Raw genomic sequence first — 26,561 nt, forward strand, 5'->3', positions numbered from 1 at the left:
CATCATCCATCGTGGTGAGACATCTGCTTGTGATGACCGAGGGCTCAAGCCCAGAACATCCCAGCATCATCCTGGAGGCGGCCACACGCTCACCCTCCGCCTGTTCATGATCGTTGCCCTTTCACTGGTTCACAAATCAAGAAGAGAGGAAAACGCACTCTTAAGTCTGGCAGTGACAACAAATCCCAAAAGATAAATTCGTTTTATTAAGAGTGAAGCACAAAATAAATACTAACCCATGTTCTGAGAAGACAAATGTGCTTATTGACTCCAGCAAAAACTGGGTTTCCATTCCCTTCTCCAGAGGATCTTCCTGACCCAGGGATCAAAACCATGTCTCCTATATTGCAGGCAGATTCTTTACCATCTGCGCCGCCAGGGAAGCCCCAAGCAGGAGAGCACATCCATCTATGTTGGCCCCATCCGTGGGGCTTGACGACAACCAGCTTTCACTTAGGTTTTCAGTGGCTCAAAAGTGAAGGGAGGCAGTCTCAATTTCTGCTGCTCCTGTCAGTGTGGCTCGTGGAGTCCAAGGATAGAAAACATCAGCTCTGAGGACTGACCTTGAACATGAGGAGAAACAGAGTCCCAACAGATGGGGCTCCTCTAAGCCAAAAGGGCACCTGCTCAAAGAGTTACTTTGCCACAGATTTGTAGGGGAGAGGATGTAAACTCTAATCCCAATAAGCATTGTATCTTGTCAACCAATGACCACTTTGAATCTAAAATCCAAGAGGATAAACAGGGATAATAACTTTTAGTTGAAGGAAGTGTGTTAAGTCGCTCAGTCATATCCAACTCCTTGCAAACCCACCAGGCTTCTTGTCCAAGGAATTCTCCAGGCAAGAATACTGGAGTGGGTTGCCATTCCCTTCTCCAGGAGGTCTTCCCAACCCAGGGATCTGGGTCTCCTGCATTGCAGGCAGGCAGATCCTTTTCTGTCTGAGCCACCAAGGAAGGCTGCATGTGCCCAAAATGGAACTGAACGTTTTATATACTCAGTATCTTTTAATTCACCCAACAGGACTCTGAGGTAGGTGGTTTTATCCCATTATGCAGAAAATGACATTGAGTGTCAGAAAAATTAAGGAACTTGCCCAAAACCATACCACCTATGAGCAGCAGAACAGAGTCAAATCCAGTTTGGCTTGACTACAAATCGTGTCCTGTTAAACACATTGCTCCCACTATCCATCATTCTCAGGGGTCATCTGGATCCACATGCTGGTGACACAGGGGTAGACATTAGAGAACAAATCCCAAAAAGGGCTGGTGGAAAGCCAACTTCCAAGCTTGGGGGGCGAGGCCAGGTGGGTTTGATTGACGCTCTGAGCTAGACGCCTCTGCGTGCCGATTTCAAGCCATCCACCAGGGAACACATAAAGGCAGGAGCTCACCATAGCTCTTCACAATGCCCTGTGCAACCTCCTCCCAAATAAGAAAACACAGGGAATCCCGAGAACCACTGATAATGTCCAGCCAGGGGATATCCCTGGATATCAAACTAATTTGACCCCATTAGTTTTCTTTCTCAAGAGGAAACCGAAGAAACCGAAGACTCAAAATGCTTCTATGGTGCAGCTCCACAGAGACAGAAAGCAGCTCAGTAGTTGCCAGGGGCCAGGAGCTGAGGGGAAGAGCTGGCTACGAAAGGGTGCCAGAGAACCTCCGAGAGATGACGGAAATGTTTTCGGTGGTAATTATCATAGCCTTCGCACAACTGTATACATTTGTCAAAACTCATTTAATCACATACTTACCGATGGCAGATTTTACTGCATGTAAATTGCTTCTCAATAAAGTAGATTTAAATATACAACACACTCCCCCCCCCCCCCACACCCCCCGGAAGGATGCTGGCTGGTGAACTTCAGCTAAAATTTCCATTGTGTAGCTGCATTGCAGTAAACCCTTGATCCAGAATCCCTAGGTTGTTCAACCTACCCAGCAGGGAGATTTCCTGCAGGCTGATCACACTAGGTCCAGTGACAAGAAGGGTTAGAGCAGTATTTTCATGCAAACGCTTCTGTTGCCTTTTAAATAAGTAACTGTTTGCTAGCATTACCTTGGCTTCCTGCCTCCTTTCCTGAATCTTCAGAGGTCATCCTGTGTACTCAGTAAAAACATTCATCTGGAAAATTGCCTAGAGCCAGATTAAATATAACATCACTGTTTTTAACTTCTATCTCACATGACATACCTGTCTTTATCTTCATATCTTGTTGCATTTTGAAGGCCATACCTGTCTCTATGCTCAATCCTGAAAGATACAAAAAAATTCTTGCTAAAAATACTCACAACGCTTGGCATGGATTAAAAATAAGCCTTTCAGTTACACTCACTCCTCTCTCCCAGCCTATGTGTCCTTTCAGCTCTAGGTCACTCATGCCCCAACACATTCTTTTTAGTAAAAATATTTCTTTCCCCAGTGTGGCCAGTTAGGCTCTCTGCTCTCTATCCAAGACCTCCTATTTGGGGGAAGATCTGGCAGCTTCTGACCCAGGTTAATAGCCCAATCGGAAAAGGAGCATAAGCCACACAAATACAGTCTAACATTGGAAATAATCAGATCAGTCATGCAAATTAATAAGTACATAAGGTTATATCCCAGAGGAAAAGAGTGCAGGCTCATACAACAAAAACTGCCAGAGAGAATGGATTTTAAAGGGAAATGAAAACTTAAGAGCCGGCCCGGACTTTGGAGTCTTAAAAGCTATTGATGTTCTCTGCTCTTAGGTGTCCTGGCTTTTGGGAGGAAACCATTCTCTGAACCTCACAGCAAAGTGTGGACTGGTCAGAGGTTTCTTGGTAATAAAATAAAAGAGTGAAAAAACACAAAAGACAACACTTTTTCAAATCACATTTAATCATTTATTAAAAGGGGAAGAGTACAGCATTTAAGGAGCCAGTCTTATCAACGAGAACTTCTGAACATCAAATGAAAAGAGTCCAAGACCAGATGACAAAGGCATTAAAAGCACAGAAGCACACATACCTGCGAGGTTTTCAGACTGCACTGATGTACTACAAACTTTCAATGGTTTTTATTTTCACATTTCTTTCTCAAAAAAAATAAAATAAAATGTCATTTTCTTACAAGTTTCAGGCTTCAAGACAAAAATTGCATTAAGTCATTGATATGACTTAATACAAGTCTAACATATGCTCTAAGGGCTTTATAATAGGCTATCATTTTATCACTGCCATTTGCTTTTCTTGTGGTCTTAGAGTCGTGAAAGTAAAAGTTTATGATGAGACAAAAGAAAAGTAGTTTTGCTTATCTTATATTCATTCCATAAAAATATAGTTAATTTTTTTTAATTCGGGGTTGGGAGAGGGTGAAAGGAATTGATTTTAAGTCCAGTTCTAATCTTCTGAGCTGCCTTTGGAATGAAGTTATGAGGTAGGAGTCTTCTACTGACCCTTAAGTAGGTGTCCAACAGGATAAAAAAAAGCACAAGTGCCTCCCCTGTAGATTTATCTGGGACTGATTAGACAATTTAATGCCGAAAAAGAATTTTCTCCAGAAAACTCATAGCTTTCATAGATATAACACAAGCATGCTAAATTTACGTATCTGCTACATACCAAACAACATGCCAGGCACTACTAAGAAAAACAAAGTTGAAGGTTTGGACCCTCAAGGAGTTTCAGAAACTAATCTGCATGTTAAGCCCCAGATTTCTTGCAAGTATGGAAGAATCACCCAGGTTATATGAGAACTGGCCTTTGAACCCTTTTTTGTACAAAGAATCTCCAAAAGCCGTACAAAGTTCTCTTTATGTCCCTTAATTTTCAGATGTTACCTCACAAAGCTTTCCTTAGAACCATAATGCCCAAGACCTCAGACAATTCCAGATTAATTCAGTCTGAGAAATGAATCCCAGGAAGCAGATGGCTTCCAAGAGAGCTCATCCAATAAGGCAATGCACTGAGTCTCTAGTCTGGAAGAACCCAACTCCCAAATATTATAACTAAGCACATATCCTTTTGGATCTTGAGCCCTGACCCGTCTCCCCACCCCACTCCCAGCCCCTAAATAGGTGGAAAAGACCACATTTTTTTTTTTTTTAAGTAAAAATTTTATTTCCCTCCACCCTAACACATGAAAGTTTACTGGGGCAGTGGCCGGAAGACAAGATCATAATTCATAAGGTAACCATCATTATAGACGAAAAGCTTCTGCTCGAAAGGGTGGTAGTTAATACTTTGCACATTCTCTTGCATCTTCTGCATCACAATGCTAAGTTTGCCCTCTTTTCCTGTGTTTGTGTCATAAGAGTAGAAAATTTCTTCTAATCTGGTGCTGAGAGTACGCGTGGCATACAGAACGCCACACACCATGAACGTGTTAGTAACAGATGGTTTATATTGCTTGGTATGCCAAGTGTTGAGCACTGCAAGCGTGCTGTCATTGAGTTTACTAATCACAATGTTACCAGTGCTGGCTTCAGTTGCATAAATCACCCACAATCCATTCTCATCCATAGCAAAGTCCATGTCTTGCCAACCAACATTAGCGTATGAAAAGCGGTTATTATAGGCAGCATTAGGGAGAGTTTGGGTCAAATCAACGTTGTTTGTGGTCAGGTTAATTTTGGCCATGTTCTGGGAGTTGTACCAATTGACATACATGTTGTTCTTATAAACTACTGTACCACTGCCTTGGCCATAGTAAATTTGATTCGTTTGGGCATTTGTATATAAGAGCAAATCATCCTTTGTATTGTAGAGTCTATAATATCGCAAAGTTCTCCCATCTGTATCCAAAGGTGCCACCCAGTACAGCCCATTGCCTGGACTCTGGGGAGAGTAATCCCGACCCCAGGCACCATACTTATAGCTAAACCCTAGCCAGTTGAGCTGAACCACAGCTGGTTTGCTGATGTTCACCACACCACCATGCGCACAGCTCCCTAGAGGAACAAGACAAACAAAAGGACATTCTTAGAGAAAATGCATGACAATATACAAACAGTTCAATATTCTAAGAGCCAGAGCAATCCATACACATTTTTCTTGTCAACACCATGGTTCTGATGGAGAAGAGGCAAAAGCTACCCTTGACCTTGGTCTCAATGCAAATGTACCATCAGTTCTAAAAAGAACTATCTCCTCTTTACATGGATGGGCCTTCAATCTGGAAAATGGGAATAGTGGAACTGTGAACAACCACTTTAAAAAGCTTAAAAAAGGAAGACTTGGTGAATTTAACATATTTTCTTCTATGAGAATGCATTTCAGCAATATTATTTTATTTCATTTTCCTTATAGAGAAATCAAGAAAGCAAGATCACAGGAGAACGCCTTCCTATTCCCATAAAGCCGTACTTACAGTGGTGCTATTCACCAGGGCCGGGAGAATTGGGATGAAGGAGAAGTCGATCCTGGGCAAGTCTTTCTTCCCTTCCCGTCCCTCTGCCCTTCCCTGGTACCCCAAGGGCATGTCCACACCAGGTACCAATGCTGCCCACGATAGTCCCAGGAGAGGAAGTTTCTACTATGGCATTTTAAAGATACAGAACGATGGTCCTTGTCCATCCCAAACTCCCTAACTATCCCTTCTCCCTGGCAACGATCAGTATGTTATCTAAGTCTGTGAGTCTCTGTTTTGTAACAAGTTCATTTGTATCATTTCTTTCTTAGATTCCATATATAAGGCATGTCATATAATATTCCTCCTTGCCTGTCTGACTTACTTGGCTTGGTATGACAAGGTATACACTGCTATATTTAAAGTGGATAACAAACAAGGACCTACTGTATAGCACATGGAACTCTGTCCAGTGTTATGTGGCAGCCTGGAGGGGAGGGGACTTGGGGGGAAATGGATACGTGTGTGTGTATGGCTGAGTCCCTTCACTGTCCACCTGAAACCATCACAACATTGTGAATCGGCTATACCTCAATACAAAATAAAAAATGCTAAAAAAAGAAAAGAAAGATGGCCCTCGATGACCTCTAAGAGGTCCTCTAATGGTGGGATTTCAGCTTTGAAAAGTTACGAAAGTTGTTTTAGGGCAACATTGCCTTCTCTGTGCCCAAAGCGTAGATGACGTGGTGACCGTCTCGCTGCAGAGTTACAGGTTGGGCCTTGTGGCTCCTAAGCCATAGTCTGCTGTGCCGCAGAACGACAGGCCAGCACGTCATCGCTCCCATTCTGACGCTGTCATTGTCACAACGTGTACAATCAAGTGGGACCAGACTCACCATTCTGCTGAATCTACTTTCCCTAAAACACCCGGGTGAATGACTCCGGCTGGGCCTTTTGGCCCTGTGCAGGGTCCTCCCTCTGAAATGCCTGCCAACCCAGACATTTATGAGCCATAAAAGAATAGAATAAAAATCCTCCAGTATTTTTATAATAGCTATCTAAAGATTTGAACATACAGTTTCTGGAATCTTAATAAATACCCTTAAAAAGCTGACTAGAAATTTTATTGGAATTACAGAGGAAAGTCGACTCCAAGTACATTGGAGGTCATTTTCCCCCATCCTGCTGCCTAGAGCAGAGCAGGTGAGGGAGGAGGGGACAGAACCTGGCTGTAAATGCATGGAGGGATTCAGGGAACCACCGAGGGCACGCGAGGTGAGCTCAAGCCAGAATCGGAGCTCCAAAGAACTGCCTGATATTAACACTGCGGGGAGCAAGGGGGTGCAAAGCATCCACCTCCAAGCCTCCACCTCTGATGGCCACAGAAAGACCCATTCCTTCCCTTGTTAAATGCCTTGTCTCTCTCCCCTCCTCACTCAAGGACTGTTCAGAGGTGAAACCATTACTAGAAATCCTGCTTTTATTTTTCCAATCTGCTGGGGCTTTTTGGTCCCGGAATTAAATATGTGCTCCTTAAATGCTCTCATAAATCCGCAGTTGGTGGGAAAGCCAGCCAACCATACAACAGGTAGAGAAATGAAACTGCTCTGTACCCAACCTCAAATAATTTTGCATATCATTAAGCAGAACACAGTCGCGGGTTTATTTTAATAATGCATGCACCATTTCATAAATAAAAAAGCAACGCATGTTCAGCCAAGAGACTGCTCTCCACTAAAGAAATAATAAATAAAATTATAAAGTATTATTTCCTCTTCTAAAAGTGATCTCTCAGATGAATGCTTGTTTGCTTTTGTTTATGAAACAATGCGTGAATTATTAAAATAAAGTTAGCAGTGTGTTCAGTTTAATGATAACAAAAACTGTTTGAGTTTCCATATGCTACTAACCAGATTTTCTAGTTAAAATATCTTTCTGAGAACTTATTTATTCAACAACATTTCACCCTGAGGAAATGAAAGAAAGTCACTTTTTTCTTGCAGGTTAGAAGACTTAGGCATTGTTTGCTTAGTTGAATCTTGCCCTCCTGGAAAAGAAATACCCCAAACCAACAGCAACACAATATTTAAGGAAAACTTATGTGCTATAACAGAGTCAAGCATTTGATCATGGGATTAAATGTAATAAACTATTCTGTCCCAGAGGGGGAAATCCTTAGATATGAAGGATCCAAAATAAACTCTTAAAAATTACTACTACTACTACTACTAATAATAATAATAATAACATTTATCATTTCACAAATTGACCAAGAGATTAAAATTGTACCTCTTATAAAAATTCAAAAAGACACATGTATATGCAATGGAATATTACTCAGCCATAAAAAGGAAAGGGTCATTTATAGAGATGTGAATGGACCTAGAGTCTGTCATACAGAGTGAAGTGAATCAGGAAGAGAAAAACAAATATTGCATATCAACACATATGTGTGAAACCTAAAAAAAAATGGTACAGATGAACCTATTTGCAGGGCAGGAATAGAGATGCAGATGTAGAGGATGGACATGTGGACACATGGGGAGAAAGGGAGGTTGAGACAAACTGGGAGAGTGGGCTTGGCAGACATACACGACCACGTGTGAACTAGACGGCCAGCGCGGCCCTGCTCCTAGCGCTGGGGGCTCAGCTCTGTGCTCTGTGATACCTGGAGAGGTGGGGTGGGGGGTGGGGGGTAGGGAGGGCCAAAGGGACGGGTTCTCTGTGGACACAGAGCTGATCCCCTTCTTTGTAGAGCGGAAACTCATGCAACACTGTAATGCAATTATACCGCAATTAAAACATAAAACTGCACCTGGTATGAAATTTAAATCTCTTTTCCTCAGCCCACAATCGTTCCTAAACACTCTCATGTCCTTTCTGTTATCCTGCGTTTATCCTCTAACTCCTTTGGACTGTTTTTATAGCCCTGGCTCCCAACAAGAGAAGAGGAAATAAGACTAGAATGAAGTATTGTCAATGCTACTGATGTGGCCACAACAGTGAGAGAACAGTGATAAGGCTACGGCAGGCTTCCTCAACTCCTGGTTGCAAACTGTCCTAGAAACAAGGATGAAACTGATAGTCAGCCTGGTGCCCACCGCCAGCATAGAGCCTTGCATGCCCGTCTCATCTAGCCCAGCGAGAGACCCCATCCCCTACCCCGTCTACACTGAGCCTCTCCCCACACTGCTTTATCTCATACCCCTTCCCAGCCCATTCCTGAATTTCAAGGACTTGAGATACCCCATGTCTTTCCTTATTTATCCCAAATTTTTCTGCCACTGGAACAACAACTCACTGCCCAACCATGACCCAACAGTCGTGAAAGATCAACAAATCATTTTGCGTTTTCTGATGGAAGAGGACACACCAGAGAACTGAGAACAAAAGTACCCTTTCAGCTATTCCACAAGCAGGAAAGCCAGGATAATTTGGTGTTAATCAGGTTAGTGAGCTGTTGGAACTTTCTTATCACCCCAGGAATCACAGGTGCAAGCCCTCTCTCCATTTGGGCATCTGAGGAAGGCAGCCTGGTACAGTGAAAATGTTGCCAGACTGGTTCCGATTCCAATCCTGCTCCAACACGAGGGAGCTGAGGATCCTTGAGTGGCTTGCCTAACCTTCTGAGTGTCAGCTTCCTTGTGTTAGAAGAAAACATAATAATACCTACTCTGCAGAAAAGTTACGAGTACAGAAGACAGGTACATTTAACTCAATAAATGATCAGCATTATAATCACATCAAGTTACAACTGAAGGTTTACATTAAATAGTGGTTTCTGGAGGTTTATGGACCCATCCTGGTAGCCAAGTGCCCAGAACAGTACCAACCACACAGTGGCACTAAATTATGGAATGAAGAACTGTTTAGACCTCCCCAACTCACCTTTGTTGTTACGGTTATCATTTTAGTCACTAAGTTGTGTCCTTAGCTTTAATTATAAAAACACCAACTCTTTACCCGAGAATATATCTGAATGCTTCCAAGAGCCTGGTATTCACTGCACAGAACATAACACAAGGAACTCTCCATACCAGATAGCCTTGTTTGGCAATCACTTCATCATGGAAGTTATTAGATATTGCCATGGTATTCTGAAAATATCCTGGGAGGCCACAAGGTAAGACTTTAAAATACTCTAACTTGGTGTTTTGGTTTTTTTTTTTTAAGTTTCATGGTTAGCAGCACTTTTTAAAAAAACTAAAGATTATATACCAGCAGAGGAAACAAAGGACTTCCCACATGCCTCAGTGGGTAAAGAATCTGCCTACAATGCAGGAGCTGCAGGAGATGCGCGTTTAGTCCCTGGGTCAAGAAGATCCCCTGGAAAAGGAAATGGGAAACCCCTCCAGTATCCTTGCCTGGAAAAATCCCATAGATGGAGAAGCCTGGCAGGCAGCAGTCCATCGGGTCACAAAGAGTCAGACATGACTGACCACACTCAACAAGAGGAAACTTAATCTTGGATTCACCAATGCTCCCTCTCACCTGGGCAACTTAACTTGGAGCAAAGATGAGAATACAATTGACTTGTGAGACTCAGGCAATCAAAATGGTCATAATCATAAAATAATTAAGATGAAGTTGACTCTGAATTGTTGGATACAGGCTCCCCAATGCTCAGCTCTCCCCTAGGCTTGGGATTTTGGCCAATCAGCCTACATCTTTCATGGGCCATTTCCTGTGCACTTACTTTGTGCCAGCACAGAGCCTTGCATCTCCACCTATAACAGTGACGATCCGAGACGTTCGCATCCCATTTTCCTATCTACAGTCCTTTAGATCCAGGGAGAAGCACAGACAGAAACCAAAGTCGGTTGTTTTTAGGGAAAACAGCTAATGAGCACAAGGCCAATTATCTTAGATTAGGAAGTTCTATGAAATGAAGCAGAAAAGGATGCCATTTGTGGCATAAAGCATCTATAAAGCACATTTTATCGAACCCTAATGCTATGTATTGGTTCTCAGATCAAGCTGACCACGGGGGTAGCAAACGGCAGCTGCCTGCAGGGGCTAAGACAGCACAGAATTACTTTATAGCTGAAATTGCAACGAGTCTTTCTTTCTTTCTTTTTTTTTTAAATTCTCTGCAACTCTGCAGTGAAGAAAAGCAAACAGGCCAGATTTTAAAGTCCCATAATAGTGAGTAACTTTAATTAAAGTCTCCACAGGCTCACAATGTGGTAGCGCCTGGGGATTTTCCAATCCTGCATCATCAACCAGTCCAAATAGAAGGAGAGCGAGTGAAAGAAATTGATTTCAAAACATGACGAAAAGTCAGTTTAATATAAACATCATAAATATAATATGAACAGAGCTGGAGGAGGGCCAGGCGGCCTGGCAGGGATCCAGCTACAGCCAAGGTTGTGGGAAAGTGAGAGGGAGTCTGCGTCCAATTTGTTTAAACAACACAGCTGGGCTGGACTGGCTCACAAATGCCTAAGTGTTGAGGACCTGGGGGAAAGTTCTAGAAAAAAAAAAAGAGCTAACGAAAATAGGAAAACAGACTGACCATTTACTTTCTTCCTTAGATCCTAAGCAGTGTGCTTTCTCCCCCACCACCGGCCTTGAGGTGCTGACACCGGAGGTCCCCAGATGATAGGCAGGAAGGCGTCTGGCACCTCAGCCTCAGATCCATCACCTGTGATCTGTGTGACCCCAGGAAAAGCTGCACCCTCCCCACCACGCCCCCTCCTCTGAGACATGGTGGCCCCGAACCTTCTTTCCTGCCCTAAACCATCTTCATTCCAAGGAATGCATAGAAAACTGCCAGAAAAGTTATCCCATGAGGACAGTTTGCTGAGGTTTAAAAAGAGATGGGGCAGGGGGTGGGGTGGTGGTGGTGATACTTCCCTGGTGGTCCAGTGGCTAAAAATCCACCTGCCAAGGCAGGGAACGGGGGCTCGATCCCATATGGCATCGGGCAACGACACCTGCGGGCTGCAGTCACTAAAGCCTGTGCACCAAGAGCCTGTTCTCTGCACCCAGAGAAGCCTCGGCAATGAGAAGCCTGAGCCTGCAGCTGGAGAGTGGGCCCCGCTCACCGTGGCCACAGAAAGTCTCGCCCAGCAGTGAAGACCCGGTGCAGCCAAAAATAATATATAAACAAGTGAATGAAAATAAGTTCTTTCAAAAAATAAAAAGAGAGAAAGAAAGAAGGGAAAAAGGAAGGGACAGATGAAGGGAGGAAAGAAAGACATGCTCAGGTCGTATCGAGAGGGAGTCACTATTTGACTCCTGCCCTCAGGGAGCCCTTCAGGGCCCCGCAGACCAACCTCTCCTTTCCAACGACCTTGACACTGCTCATCCCAGACCACATTTAGCCTAGTTTATTACAGAGGATAGAACATGACCTTTGTCCCAGACCTCCTCTGCGTGTTGTATTGTGACAGAGTCTCAACCACAGAGGAAGGAAAGATAGGCCTCTTAACAACACCAAGAGGATTATAACAATGGCAGTATTTAATTAAATCCTTAAAGTAACCTATGACAGTGACAAGGATCCAGAAATGCATGGCCTGAAAGGAAGCAGCTTGTGACAATAGGAGTGAATGAGAATCTCAAGAGCTGTACGATGTGATGAACAGATACGGTCCCCACTCAGGCTGAGATGCTCAGGACTTGCAGAGAGAGCTTCCCTGGGACCCCGGCTCCAGGACTGGACGCTACGGCTTTAGTTCACCTGGAAGGATGTGCTGAATGGCACACGGATCTAGCTCTGCTTTTTTGCAGCAAGGTGTTCACTTTTAATTATCCTCATTAATGCAATGACAATCGCCAGTGTATAAAGGTCAGTCACAGAGCTGTGAGCTTCTCAAAAATTGTTTTGTGAATCCTCACTGCAATCCTGCAAGATTCCTAGTACTGTTCTTCCATTTTACCAAGGAGGAGATTAAGGATCTTTTTGCCGTGGCTATGTAGCTGGGAAGCTCAGGCCTTTGGCATCCCAATGCCGAGCTCCCGATCCATACAATCTGCCACTCCATTTAAGGAGGCAGTTCAGTTATAGGTGCCCATCTCTATGCTACACCTAACCCCCTCCCTTCAAGGGTGATTCCTTAGAGAAGGACACACCATTCCTGCCCTCCAAGAACTCGCAGTCTAAGGAAGATGGTAGGACACGCCTACATGGCATTGGACATGTGGGTACATGCTTAGTCATGTCTGACTAATTACAGCTCTTTGGGCAATAGCCTGCCAGGCTCCTCTATTCATAAAATATTTCAGGCAAGAAAACTGGAGTAAGTTGCCACTTCCTCCTCTAGGGCATCTTCCTGACCCAGGGATCAAACCTACATCTCCTGTGTCTCCTGCATTGCAGGCAGATTCTTGACCCATTAAGCCATTGGGCCATTCATTACATCCTCACTGAATCCTAGGACATGCTACACAGCATGTGCATTTAATGGGAGCAGGAAGGAGAAATAAAGAGGTGGAAGAAGAGAGGGAAGCTGGGGGAGATGGAAAAGAGGCAAGGAGGATTCAAAGCACGACCTGACTCATCAGATAAATGGGCCAACCAGCCCTTAGAGTCCTCAGGACAGTGGAAGTGATGCCATGCAGATTGCAGAAGTTTTCACCTGGCCCCCACCAACCAGTCCATCAGCATAGAGATGTTCTCCCTGCTAGCAAATGCAAAACGGTTATGTGCAACTCCGTGGATTTTGTTTTAAATCAACTCATCGTCCGCACTTCTCCTGCGTGCCCCAGAACGTGATTGTGAATAGAACTGGTAGGTGAGATTTAAAAGCACAGGAGAGTAAACGCAGAGTTGCAAAAATCCCATCCTCCCTTCCCCACCCCAACTTCAGCCCCTCCAGAGCCTGGGAAAGACAGCGCACCCTTACCTGGCGCAGGGGGCAGGGGGGCACTTTCGACCTTAGAGGCCTCGCATTCCTTGAGCCTCTTCTTCAGAGCCAGGATTTCTCGGCGAATGGCAAGGACGTTGTTTTTGTCCAGAGTCTCAAGCTGCTCTACCAGGAGAGTCATATTCCTGATCTAAGGAAATCAAAATTCAGAGCAATTTTCTGTTATCATGCAACTTTTTTCATAAACATTCCAGGGCTGAATTTGTCACTTAGGGAAAGGTTGCCGGAGAATACACCCAAGATTCTTCTAAACAGTTTCATTTGGAAGAATACATTTCATGGTTTAGTGTGAAAGCCTGTTGGATTGCAAGCCAACGTGTGTGACAAGAAGAAAATGGCAAAGATTTTAACAGCTGTAATGATGGAGAACAGGTTCCATCGAAGCATCCCCAAACGTCCATTAAAGTTCATCTCTGACAACTTTCCCCTGTAAACTCGTGTTTACTCATGCCATATTATAATTAAGTTCCTAATGAATGGTGAGGGCCAGAGAAAGCCTGAATCCTAAAACACAGAACTGTAATTCTCAATGCTGTTCCATGTCATGACTGTGCTAGGAAACTCCTCGCTGATGTAAATTATCCTAGCCTAATATGAGTGGGATGGTCTTTATTCACAGAGCTTAAAAGTCTTCAGAAAAACATACTTACAAGAAACTCCTTTAAAGAGACTTGCCAGTATGTGGAGAAGTGTTCCAAGAGGAATTAAAGATTTTATGCTCATTGGAAAGAAGAAACAGACCAAGCAAGTCCAAGATCAGGTAAATTGTGACTTTCAAGTCCCATGAGGATAAATCCAGAATGAAGAAGACCCCCTGATCTAGCTTGGCCTTGGAATTGTTCACACTTATGTATCATCTTCTTTCTAGAGATATTGCAAGTCATTTGGCTCTGGAGTGGGACTCTGACCACTAGACAGCACCTACCCCTCAGTTGGTATGTTCCCCATGTGTGTAATTTACTATTCAAAGCCAGGCATCCATCTAAAGTAGAACACAGGATGTGCCAGGTGGTCATGAACAAGTATAGAGTTAGACCTCTCCTGATCCTAGCACTTGCTCACCAAAGAGTGGAAGTGTTAGTCACTCAGTCATGTCCAATTCTTTGCAACCCCATGGACTGTAGCCCACCAACCTCCTCTGTCCGTGAGATTCTCCAGGCAAGAATACTGGAGTGGGAAGCCATTCCCTTCCCCAGGGGATCTGCCCAATCCAGGGATTGAACCTGGGTCTCCTGCATTGCAGATGGATTCTTTACTGTCTGGGTCACCAGAGAAAGAGACTTTGTTACTAATACACAAGCAGTGATTTCGTACCTCCACTTCCAACTGGTCGATGATCACTGTGCTTCCGGTAAAGCCGACCTTCAGCTGCTTGATCAGTTTCTCCATCTCCTTCACTTCCATCTTGATCAGCTCAAAGTCCAGTTCGGTGTAAGAAATGGAATCTTTTTCCATGATCGATACTCGGACAGTCAGGTTTAAGAGTTTCTCTTCATACACGCTGATTAATTGGACATACTCCTTTACCTGAAGGGCAAACAGCTCAAGTCAATTCTCAGGGAGATGTCACACAGCCTTCCTCTACTACCAAGTCCTCAGGGATTTGATCGTGGTCAATCTTTTTTAAGTAAAGCAAAGTATCAAAAATATATTTAACTACATACTTTTAAAAATCAATCCAAGTACAAACTAAAAAGAATTATTGTTACATGGGGAAGGAGGTGGCTTTTATACTTGCCTAGACTAAAAATAATTGTGCTTCAAATCATCAATCGCAACTACAATTTAATCTCCACTTTAATGTTTGAAGATATTAACTCTCCAAACTACAGTGGCTTGAATCAGGCTTCTGCCCACCCTCTTCCACTCAACACACATGCTCTAAATCAGGGTTTCACAACCTCAGCACTATTGACATTTGGGGCTAGATCATTCTTTTTTGTGCATTATGGGATATTTGACAGCATCCCCAGCCTCTAAGTGCAAACACCACCCACCCACCCCCAGCTGTGACAACCAAAAATGTCCCAGACATTGCTAGATGTTCCCCAGGTGTAAAACCACCCCCACCCAACCACCCTCTCCCTCCATTTAGAACCACTGCTTTAAATTGAATTATTTTCTGGAAGAGGGAGAAATGCTTTAAGAAGAATTCCCTTTTTGATTACCATATGCAATGAGTTTTGAATCCCTCTGTCTTCTACAGAGTACCATAAAGACTCAACCTACAAATTATGGTTTTCTCTGGAGTGTCCAGGAGTGGGATTTGCTGGATCATATGGTAGCTCCCTTTTTTTAGTTTTTTAAGGAATCTCCATACTGTTTTCCATAGTGGTTGTACCAATTTTCATTTCCACCAGCAGTGTAGGAGGTTTCCTTTTTCTCTACACCCTGTTCAGCATTTATTATTTGTAGACTTTTTGATGATGACCATTCTGGTGGATGTGAGGTGATACCTCACTGTAGTTTTGATTTGCATTTCTCTAGTAATTAGTGAAGTTGAGCATCTTTTCATGTGCTTTTTGGTCATCTGTATGTCTTTGGAGAAATGTCTATTTAGTAACCAACAAGGACCTACCATATAACACAGAAAACTATACTCAGTTTGAAATAACCTATAAGGGGAAAGAATATGAAAAAACAGATACATATGTATATATAACTGAGTCACTTTGCTGTGCACTTGAAATTAACACAATACTGTAAATCAACTATACTTCAATTAAAAAGAAAAAGACCCAACTTACTCCACAATATGTGAGATATGTGCTACTATAAAGTGCACATTTCATTAACTGCATCCTCATATTTATTCCAAGTTTTTTTCCAAGAACTGATTATTGCAATCAGACCTTTAAATTACACATTTGTTGCATATATTTGAATGTCTGATCATTAAGCTAAAATACTTCCAAAAATTCCCATGGTGGCTTAGTGTATAATTGGAATCTCCAAATGGATATTTCAGTAAACACAGTTGGTGGTTCTTTCAGTATCTGATCTCTAAAAGAAATGCCATGGCTTTTTTAAGGACCTGCTTGTTAAAAGTTGCCAGTTTTTACACTCTTTTAAAAATTTGAAGAGAAGTGATGCTTTTCCCCCAAACGGTGCTAATGTCAAGTTGCTGATCCACAGGGCCTGGATGAATTCAGAGCCAGATGTCAGTTTTTAATCCTTCTAATACCAAAGGCAGCCCTAACTTCTGTCATTTTAGCCCTTCCACTTAACCCCACTGTACAAATAGGGAAGACTCATAGGCCACAGACCTAAAGGCCTAGGGCTGCAGGCAAAGAGGATTTTAATGAAAGTTGAAAACACAGCCCTTGGCACTGCTAGTATATCTCCTCGGGCAACGGATGCTCACTGCCATCAGAAGAGGCTGATAAGCCTGGTGACATTTTGGTGGATAAGGAGGTTAAAAAAAAAAAAAACACACATATATATAAACCTAGCAAGTCTCACTCAAAACCACAAACGCAGATATAAGGTAGCCAGGTTTCAACTTCTCCAAAAATCAGGCATAAGATTTTCGGCTGTGAGAAAAACAATAATAATAATGAAGTGCCAACCCACAGCAGAAATGGAAGTTCGCAAAATGAATATTCTTGTTGGCATTTGGCCTTGCCAGCTCTTGGAACAAATGAAACACCCTCAGCTTTCCTGGAACATTTTGGTGGCATATCACAGCTGTTGTTCTATAAAAATGAGTGATTCAACTGTCATTTCTGCTAAATGAAATGTGGCTCTCCCAGATTCGCCCTGCACACCAAGGCCGATCCTGACGCTTGCTGCCTCGGAGCACGTGCGGTGGGCCTGCCCTGCTTCTGCCACAGAGTGAAGGGTCTTGAAAGGTCTGTTTAGGGAAAATGTTGAGGTTCTCTCAACTAACATTTCAAGAATAGCTCCAGGATGTTCAGGAAAATTGGAATCATCCACAGAGTTATATAAGGTGGGAGAGAATTTGAGAATGGGCCAGAAAGACTTCATGGTGTGCACTGTAATCAGTTAAAGAGATTATAAGTCTGGACCCTTTGCATGTACGGATCTCTAGTGTTGATATGGAAAGGACAGTTCTGGAAACATCCCAGCTCCTTCTGGAAGGTGCAGCCTCAGCAGAGGCAGCCCAGCTTGCCCAGGGTCATCTAGCCCTAAGGGGACACCTCCCTGTGTCAACATTTCTACTGCAGAGCTCCCCATCACTACAAATTCGAGCTTTAGATGACTCATCTATGCTTGTCTTCAAACCCTCAGCCCTTCATGCAGAGCTTTTCATTCTTCTATTTGTTATGCACATATCATATCTTTGCTGGATGCTGAGGATGAGACTCTATAGAACAACAACCACTGGGGTCTGCAATAGGTAAGAATGCAGACCCACTGACTAAAGAATTAATCTGGCTCCCGTTTCTGCCAGTTCCTCAAAACCTGTGATCTTCACCATAGCCAGATTATTCAAATCAAGTAAATGCACTTTGCCACATACTGTCATTTTAGTATATTTTTAACAACAAGATTAATTGAGTGTGAATTGATCATCAAGACATATGAAGTGAGACTGTGGAGCGGGATCCGCCTAAGCACAAATCAGACTTCTGTACTTCATGGGCAAATCCCTTAATTTCTCCAAGCCTCCGTTTCCTCCTATAAACTGGGGATAATGGTATCACACTTACAAGATGACTGCAAACACTAGAGATAATGTATATTAAGTGCCTGGTATAGTGGGTGCCCTATAAATTACAGCAATTATTAGAGAGACAGTGATTTAAGGTATTTTTTTTTCAATCTGACCTTTTAATTTATTATATTTCACTGCACAAAACATCGCTCAATCGATGTTGTTTGTTTATGGGTTGCCTAAATGTCTCCTGGGCTGCCTCAACTCTCTCATGCATGAGGGACTATTAGCAAAAGTGTCATATTAAATAACTTGCCCTGAAGACCATAACTCTCTAGAGAAAAAAAATTCTCCGCCGCCTTTTGTGCTGTCTCCTTCCTAAGTACAGTCACAAGGGGACATCTCAGAAACCACAGCAAAGCAAATGCTTTCAGCATCTTGTGCAGGGGCCATCCCTGTCTTTTCCGTGTCCTGACAGATAATGAATCAATGTCTGGCAGTCCAAATCCTTTTCTACTGGCCTGCTCAAACAGGCATTCCCCCAGGCCTCCAGACAAACGGGGATTTCCAAGGCAACCTAAGGACAGCTATAATAATTCACCTGGAACTCAAAAGCCCTCAGCTGAAGAGATAACTTTGGACGGGAAGCATTACTGACCTGCTGCATCTCTTCCAGTGTGCACAGCGCTTAATTGCTCAGTCGTGTCCGACTCCTGACCGCATGGACTGTAGCCCACCAGGCTCCTCTGTCCATGGGATTCTCCAGGCGAGAATACTGCAGCGGGTTGCCATTTCCTCCCCCAGGGGATCCCAACCCAGGGATCTTTGAATCTTGTCTCTTGCATCTCCTGCATTGGCAGGGGATACTTTACCCCTGAGCCACCAGGAATCACGTGTCTCATCTTAGAGGATGGTAACAGCATGGCCAAGAGGAAAGACAAATGGACTGATTCCAAGACCCAGATTCCTGACTTGGCGTAGCCAGCCAAGAGACCTTCACATTTATGCCTCTTTACCCGTATGAACCTCAGTTGATCCATCCCTACCATGGGGGAAAGAACACTGGCCTACCTGCCTTAAAGGGTTTATTGAGTAGAACCAGAAACATTCAGAAAAAGCACAGAGGGAAGTTGTTTATGTTACTGTTGTCATCCTTAGCTGGCACACCCTGAATCCATTATGTAAATCTCAGGGAGCAGGTCAATTCCTTTCTTAGGCCTCAGTTGAGAATTTATTTTAGGACCAGCTCCTGACACTTTCGGAACTGAAAGTTTCTTCATCTACTCTATACTTATTCCCCATCAATTATTAGCAAGGCAGATGCCTCCTGCCCCCCTCACAGGATTAGGATTATACATCCCAGATTCACAAACCTCTCCCTGGAGCAGCCTAGGGTTTCAAACAGCCCTTCACATCCCTGCCAGCCAAGAAGACATGCAAATCAGTAGCTTCCACTATTTCAAAGCAAATGACTCTAACTGAAAAGATCCTTACATAGGATTTTCCTCCACTTGTTATGTTTTTATGCATAACTTCTTATCTGTACTTGATTATGCTGGAATAAGACTATGAATATTAATGATTGGAATTTATAATTTAGTGCTGTGCCTTTTCTGCTGATTAATTCAAGGACATTTTATTTCCTAAGAAGCTAGGCTCCTGGAGTCGTCAAACACATTTTCCTGGACACTCATTTAAACTCAGAATATTTATCTACCAATTCAGGTTGAAAGCAGGGGCTCAGCCTCATTGGAATTTTGTCTTAAAAGATAACTAGGCTGGATGTTAAGGAAGCTGAGCTGAAATTTCTTAGAAAACTTATTTCGAATCTTGCAAGAAAGCCAGAGCTCCTTATAAGTTAATGGAGTGGTATTATTAGTAAACAATGTGATGATAGCCTAGTGTGGACTTCACCTGTGCAGAAAGCAGGAGCCTTTCTAACTGATTTTGACTTGGCTAAAAAGGTTAAAGGGGTCAAAACTGGAATGCTAAGTTCATTGTTCCAACCAGCTCGGAGAAGGCCTTATTCAGGGATATGATGTCCTCGGGCTGAAGAAAGCAGTAATCAGGGGTTCGGGAGGTTTCTACCAAGGCTGAGTGACCTACTAGATTCAAATTCCAGGAAAGTCTTCAATTTGAGGTTAATGCGAGATTTATCTGATATAATGTCCCTGCTGAGACAACAGAGGCTAACCCCAAGAAAGAGAGAGAGGCAGAGATGGAAGAGACAAAACAGGAGGAAGGGAGGAAAAGTGGGGAGAAGGGGAAGGTGAGAGGGAGATTTGGGGGAGGGGAGGAGAAGGAAGGGGAGAGACCATGCAAGAGAAGACCCAAAAGAGTGAAAAATGAAAACAAAATGAGAGAGAAGAGGAAAGGACTGAGGTGAGAGGGGAAATAGAAAGGAAGGGAAGAAGGAATGGAATAGGAAGAGGATGAGAAAAATGCAAGGACAGGAAGACAGAACCTAAGGACAGAGGAGAGGAAAGAAAAGAAGGCAAAGCTGGAAGAATGCACCAAAGAAGAAGACCGAAAGGAAGAAGAAACCACAAAGCCAAATAAAGTTTGCAGGGTTGAAATTTACAGGCTTCCTTCCAGCTTCCTGCACACCATGCTACTGAAGAGAGCTTATCCTGTGGGGCGAATCATCTCCACCCCGTCTTTGTCCTGCGGGCTCACCCCTCCTGCTATAAGGAACTCCATAGGTTACTGTGAAGCAAACGCTAAAGCGTCCATTAGATGCTAATGTGCTCCTTGAGAGAGTGAAGAGTGGCCGCTTACACAGCCCTGAAGAAAAGGCTGTTGTCTGTGTGTAACAAGGTATTGTTAGGAGAGGCAAAAAGAGTAAAATGCTTACTTTAGACAGCTCTTTCTCGAACTTCTTGGAGATAGTCTGAGCTGTGATTTCCAGGCGTTCCACTCTCACCACAGGAAAGGTGTTGTCCGGCAGGATAACGGAGCACTGGCAGACCCCACGGTCATCTCTGTTGCCGGTGAAGTTGGAAAAGGACTGCAAATACAAGGTCAACATCAGCGGTAAGCTGGGCAGTGAGCTCTTTGGCAAGGGGAGTGGCAGAAATTGACTTGTCAAAAGAGTGCTTCAGTTCAGTTCAGTCGTTCAGTCGTGGCCGACTCTTTGCGACCCCATGGGCTGCAGCACGCCAGGCCTCCCTGTCCATCCCCAACTCCTGGAGTTTACTCAAACTCATGTCCATTGAGCTGGTGATGCCATCCAGCCATCTCATCCTCTGTCATCCCCTTCTCTTAGAGGCTAGCAAATGGAACCCAATTCGTAAATGAACGGAGTCACAGAAACACCCCAAAGCTGTCACCATGTCTCATGGGCACAGCTCATTCAGTGGTCAGCCACCTCTCCACCTGTTAAGCAAACCATGTGGTTCACCTTTCCAGGGGAGTCTTAAAGGAAATTATTACTGTCCCCACATAAGGAAAAAAAACTAAAGTGATGAGAGGCCTAAGATTGAATTCTAATTCTGCCATTTACTGGATCTGAATTCTCTTCAAGTCTCCGTTTCCTCATCTGTCAAACAGAGATCTACTTCACAGGGCTGTCCCCAAGAGGAACCAAGTAATGTAAACCAAGTCCCTGGTACATGGTAGGTGATCAGTAAATGTCACTTTCCCTTTTCCTTCTGCTTACTCCTTTTCTTTCCTACACCTCTATGCCAGTCCCAACTCATTGCCTTCCAGTAGAATGAGGAAAACATCAAAGACAGGGGTTACAGTCAAGTTGTACAGTACAAATTCACATTCTCTCTTCACTTGGGAAAATATATAATTAATATCCTTCAAAATGGCAACAAACCAGCCATTTGTCACAAACTGAACAATGTATGAGTTTGAAGGTTTTGTACAAATTTTTTAAAGTTTTCCAGCTTACCACTTGCAGAAAAGTCATTTTAAAATATTTGATGTTTCTTTAATATATTCAGGCTCACACTTTGGTGCCAATGCATATTTTAAAATGACAGGTTTGAAAGATCCTGTTTTTCTTTTGTCCCCTTTGAACTTCCCCAAGGGGATCCCGACACAATTAACATTTTTTTTATTACTCCAATTGCTTTGCAGAGTAACTCTTGGCAGCCCGCTGACTGTGCCTTTCAATGATCTTCTCTGACGGCAAGCCCAAAGCTCACCTGTAGAACATCAGCCCGAAGGGTCTCTTTCTGACAGTACCAAGGGCAAAGTGATGGTTTTCAGAATTTGAAGAGATGCAGGCTACACTTCTCAAAGTTTCAGAGGTCATCTGGCTGTTGATGAGGTTGTGTGCTCTGTGATTTAATGTCTACAAACTTCCCTAATTGCTAAACAAGCTGAACCTGGATGCTTGTATAATCAAGATCTAGCCCACTAGTGACCCCTGGACCAATTAATTCAGTCTTTTGAAGTTAAATTGCTTGTTTTGTGTGTGCGCACTAAGTCGCTTCAATCATGTCTGACTGTGACCCTATGGACCATAACCCACCAGGTTCCTCTGTCCATGGGAATCTCCAGGCAAGAATACATGCCCTCCTCCAGGGGATCTTCCCAACCCAGGGATCAAACCTGCATCTCTTATGTCTCCTGCAATGGCAGGCAGGTTCTTTAACACTAGCACCACGTGGGAAGCCCAAATTGCTTGTTATTTTAACTAATCTTCTTTTAAGGTGAGCAAATTATATATATATATATGAGTGAGTGAAAGTAATTCAGTCATGTCCAACTCTGCAACCCCATGGACTGTAGTCAGCCAGGTTCCTCTGTCCATGAGGTTCTCCAGGCAAGAATACTAGAATGGGTAGCCATTCCCTTCTCCGGGGGATCTTCCTGACCCAGGGATCAAACCCACATTGCAGGCAGATTCTTTACCAGCTGAGCCACCAGGGAAGCCCAAGAATAAAGGAGCAGGTAGCCTATCCCTTCTTCAGCAGATCTTCCCGACCCAGGAATCAAACCAGGGTCTCCTGCATTGCAGGCAGACCTCTTTACCAGCTGAGCTACCAGGGAAGACAAATATATATATTTATTTGTACCCAAAACACTGTATGGTATGTTAATTCTTAACATTGGCCTCAACTTGTTTTGCCAATCACACCCCACTCCTGAAAACCTTGGGGAGTAAGAGGAAGGACAAGCAGGTTTATGCTAAACACTGGGGCTGGGAGGAAGGGAAGGGAAGGGTATTTACCAGGGACAAATAAGGACTAGACAGGTCACATCAGCAGCCTGTGGGAGAGGCCAGCCTCCCTGGAAGCCAGCTTTATCACTCACATGGAAGGTAGAAAGCCTCCAGTTAAGGGTGCCAAGGTTTTTACAGGAGGAACTCTATATCATAGGCCTTTGAAGAAACAGCTTATTATAACAACTGTCTACCAAAAGGTCCTGCATTGCATTTTGACAAGAGGAGGTCAGTTAGCTGCAGAAGACAGGGTTGGACCATTCTGAGAGTTCTTGAGAAAGCTCTGTCAACTCCGCATACAGTAGAGATCATCAAGCAGTTTCTAGACAATCTACTAGAAACCACCAGCTCACAACTTTTCGTCCTGAAGTTCACCTGAAAGGCAGGCAAATAATTATGAGCCCTGCTGACAGCCATCCCACTGTCTTGAATTGAACATCTCTGTCCTAGTGCTGTAGACTCCCCAGCTCCCATCCTGTTTATCATCAGCCCAGGGTACTCAACTGACATCACAATGGTCCATAAGTTTGATCAGTGTTTCCCATTAGAGATATTTCTGTTCCTTGCATTCAGAGATGATGAAACTAATGGTGATGGGTCTCCCTCCGTGGCAGATGCTTAATCTCTATGTGAGTATAATGTGGGGGATGGGCAGCAAAAATAAGTGCTTGGCCCGTTGGCCTTTGGAAGGGTACATGATCCACCCTGTGGACCCCACAGACACCTTACACTGATCAATTCTCACTTAAGCTGTGTTCAATTCACATTTACTGGCTTCTACAATTTTCCAGGCTCTGACTAAAGGAGACAAATAAGACCCAATTCCTGCCCAGTGAATCAGGCCCACTGTCATTATGAAATCCTTAGTGTCTCTTTTCTCAACAAGTCCCGTAGTCTGATGACAAAATCACCTGGCTTGTGGTTCTGACTCTGCCTGTTGCTGTGTGGGGCGAAGCGTGGAGCCTTACCTTGTCTGTGAAACAAGGACCATGATAGCACCCCCATCCCTGCTTTGGAGGGTGTTATCTGAGGCATCTGAAGTGCTCTGAGCACGCCAGGAGAAGGTGAGGTGCACATTTGTGATTTCAGGCTGCAATTGGCTCTAATTAGCAGCCAAGTCTAAGTGCCTGTAAGGATTCAGGCATAAAATAATGGTACTCAATGTTTTCAAAGTACAGAAAATGATACATTTGGAACTTGCTCAATGACAGTTATAAAGGGGTTTTCTACCACTTTCCAAAGAGCTCATCAAACTGACAGCCAGCCCTAGAAAACTGGGTTTATAATGGAAGTGACACCTAGCCTGCTCTAAAAAAAGAAGTTGGAGTCGCGATACTAACTCACCAGAGGCAGAGAAGTAAACCAGGAAGGAAATTAAAGCCTCTAAGTATAACTTAACGACCATTCGTTATCTACTTTTAAATATTTTTCTCCCTACCAAACAACAGACACTGTAGGTTTCTCTGTTTCTTGACTTATATTTTCTTTTCTAGTATTTTAGCTATAATCTTACCCAAAAGCTGGTTTCTAATTGGTGATCAAACTCTGACCTCATTTTTTAAAGAAAATGCTAACTAGGTCTCATTGTCCCCAGAAATCATTTAGTATCATGGAGTAAAATGATGTGGCTTCTAGCTACAAAGAAGCTTGGTGCATATTCATGGTTCTCAAACCATTCTTTTAAAATGAGCACTTTTCATCTCTGCTCTCTGAAAATAAAGAAAGCTGCATGGAGACAGACGGTGGAAAGCATGAGCAGCTGGGGTTTCCCAGGTGGCTCAGTGGGTAAAGAATCTGCCTGCAACCCATGAGACACGGAGATATGTGTTCAATTCCTGGGTTGGGAAGATCCCCTGGAAGAGGGCATGGCAATCCAGTATTCTTGCCTGGAGAATACCATGGACAGAGGAACCTGGCGGGCTACAGTCCACAGGTCACAGAGAGTCAGACACATCTGAAGTGACTGAGCACTGAGCATATGGACAGCTAAGTCTGAGCTGTATCAGTGGCTGCTTTAGTAACTTTAAGCCAATAACGTTATCTCATTAAGCCTCAGTTTTCACATCTCTATAATGGGACTATAAATTTTACTTACCTCTGCAGATTAAATAATATATATTATATACTTAATGTAGTCATGGCATTTATAAAAAGAATTCAGAGAATTTTATTGCTGCTTTTTCTATCTGAGCCCTATGCAAACCATTTGATAACTGCCTTGAGGTTATCAAATGGTTTTCATTGCCTTGAGGTTCTGATGGTGAAATGAAAAAAACAAAATCCTTTCCCTCCTCTTTTCCTATTGGCCCTTCCCGTTCAATGATCATGTAAGCAGCCACCTGAAATGTGAGTAAAGATCATAGAAATACAGAGGACAGAAATCACACCATAGCACAGAAAGCCTAGTCGTTACAGAGTAGGACTCCTACAGAAATATCCAGAGCTGATGTGGGCAGACGTGGAGGATGGAGCTGCTTCCCGCGCCTAACCTCTCACCCCTCTAGGCCTCTTCCCACTTCCTCAAAGGAGATCCATCCCCTAAACTAAGGTCACTGTACGTCCCAGTGACGTGGACCAGCTGCTGTGCTTACTCGGTCGTTTCCGACTCTTCACGATCCCATGGACTATAGCCCGCCAGGCTCCTCTGTCCATGGAATTCTCCAGGCCAGAATACCGGAGTGGGTTGCCATTTCCTCCTCCAGGGGATCTTCCCGACTCAGAGATCAAACCAGGGTCTCCTTTGTCTTCTGCATTGAGGGTGGATTCTTTACCTGCTGAGCCCTCAGACCAGTCCCTTTCAAGCCCTTGCTTGTTTTTCATTTGTTTGTTTGTCTTATTTTTTTGTCCCTGCTATTGTCATTTTGAGCTGGAAATGACTGTTAAGATTCCTTATAAGAAAGATTGAAAAGAGTTAGCACTCCTCCAGGGAAATACCATGTGTAACAGCACTTTCCCAAAGACCAGGGTCTCCTCCTCCTGCTCTGTTGCCCATCTCCCTTGCAAACAAGGCTCAGAGTCACTTTCAGGGCTCCAGCAGAAGCATCGAGGGTCCCTGATGGCAGCAAATCAACTAGACAAACTTTTTTGGAGCTTCTCCTGGCAGGGCTCATCCCGTTACCATTCGTATCTGGGTTAGAACACAGGCAACTTCATTTTTTAAGTCTCTCTCCACTCCGCCCCAATTCTAAAGTACAGTCAGTTTGGAGAACCTCTTGAAAGCTTAGATGCTTTCCCTAAAGCCCCCAGCTGGAAAACCAAAATGCTGTCTCTCTTGCTAACAATTTAATTATTTTACCCAGGGTTTTAATTCATTTTCAAGGCACCTGCAGTTAACAAAGGGAGTCATAAATCTTTTAGAGTGTTCAGGACTACCCATCCGTGAAATGATATTCAGGTCTCCAAAAATTCAAAGGAAGGGACAGAACGCAGTTCCTAGACTCTGGGGCCTCCTTACCTGGGACTTGGAGCTGGAGGTGGGCCAGGCAGAGTCAGGGGGGGAGCTGGAGCTGAAGTCCGAGGTGGGGAAGGTGGTGGGGGTGGGGAAGGAGGGGAAGGTGGTGGTGACCCCCCAAACTCTCATGA

General features: G+C 43.7%; 1 protein-coding gene across 1 annotated transcript; it reads right to left on the reverse strand.

The window, feature by feature from the left end:
• Window positions 1-2,930: 2,930 nt before the first annotated feature.
• On the reverse strand, window positions 2,931-26,561 carry OLFM4 (olfactomedin 4). Its single transcript, XM_065902157.1, has 5 exons — window positions 26,434-26,561; window positions 20,658-20,810; window positions 14,500-14,712; window positions 13,165-13,315; window positions 2,931-4,916 (listed from the first exon to the last, which is right to left on the reverse strand). Exons 1-5 carry the CDS (start codon window positions 26,557-26,559, stop codon window positions 4,114-4,116), a joined length of 1,446 nt encoding a protein of 481 aa, XP_065758229.1. The 5' UTR covers window positions 26,560-26,561; the 3' UTR covers window positions 2,931-4,113.

This window comes from Muntiacus reevesi, chromosome 11, assembly GCF_963930625.1.
Source record: "Muntiacus reevesi chromosome 11, mMunRee1.1, whole genome shotgun sequence".
In the NCBI taxonomy this organism is placed as follows: domain Eukaryota; kingdom Metazoa; phylum Chordata; class Mammalia; order Artiodactyla; family Cervidae; genus Muntiacus; species Muntiacus reevesi.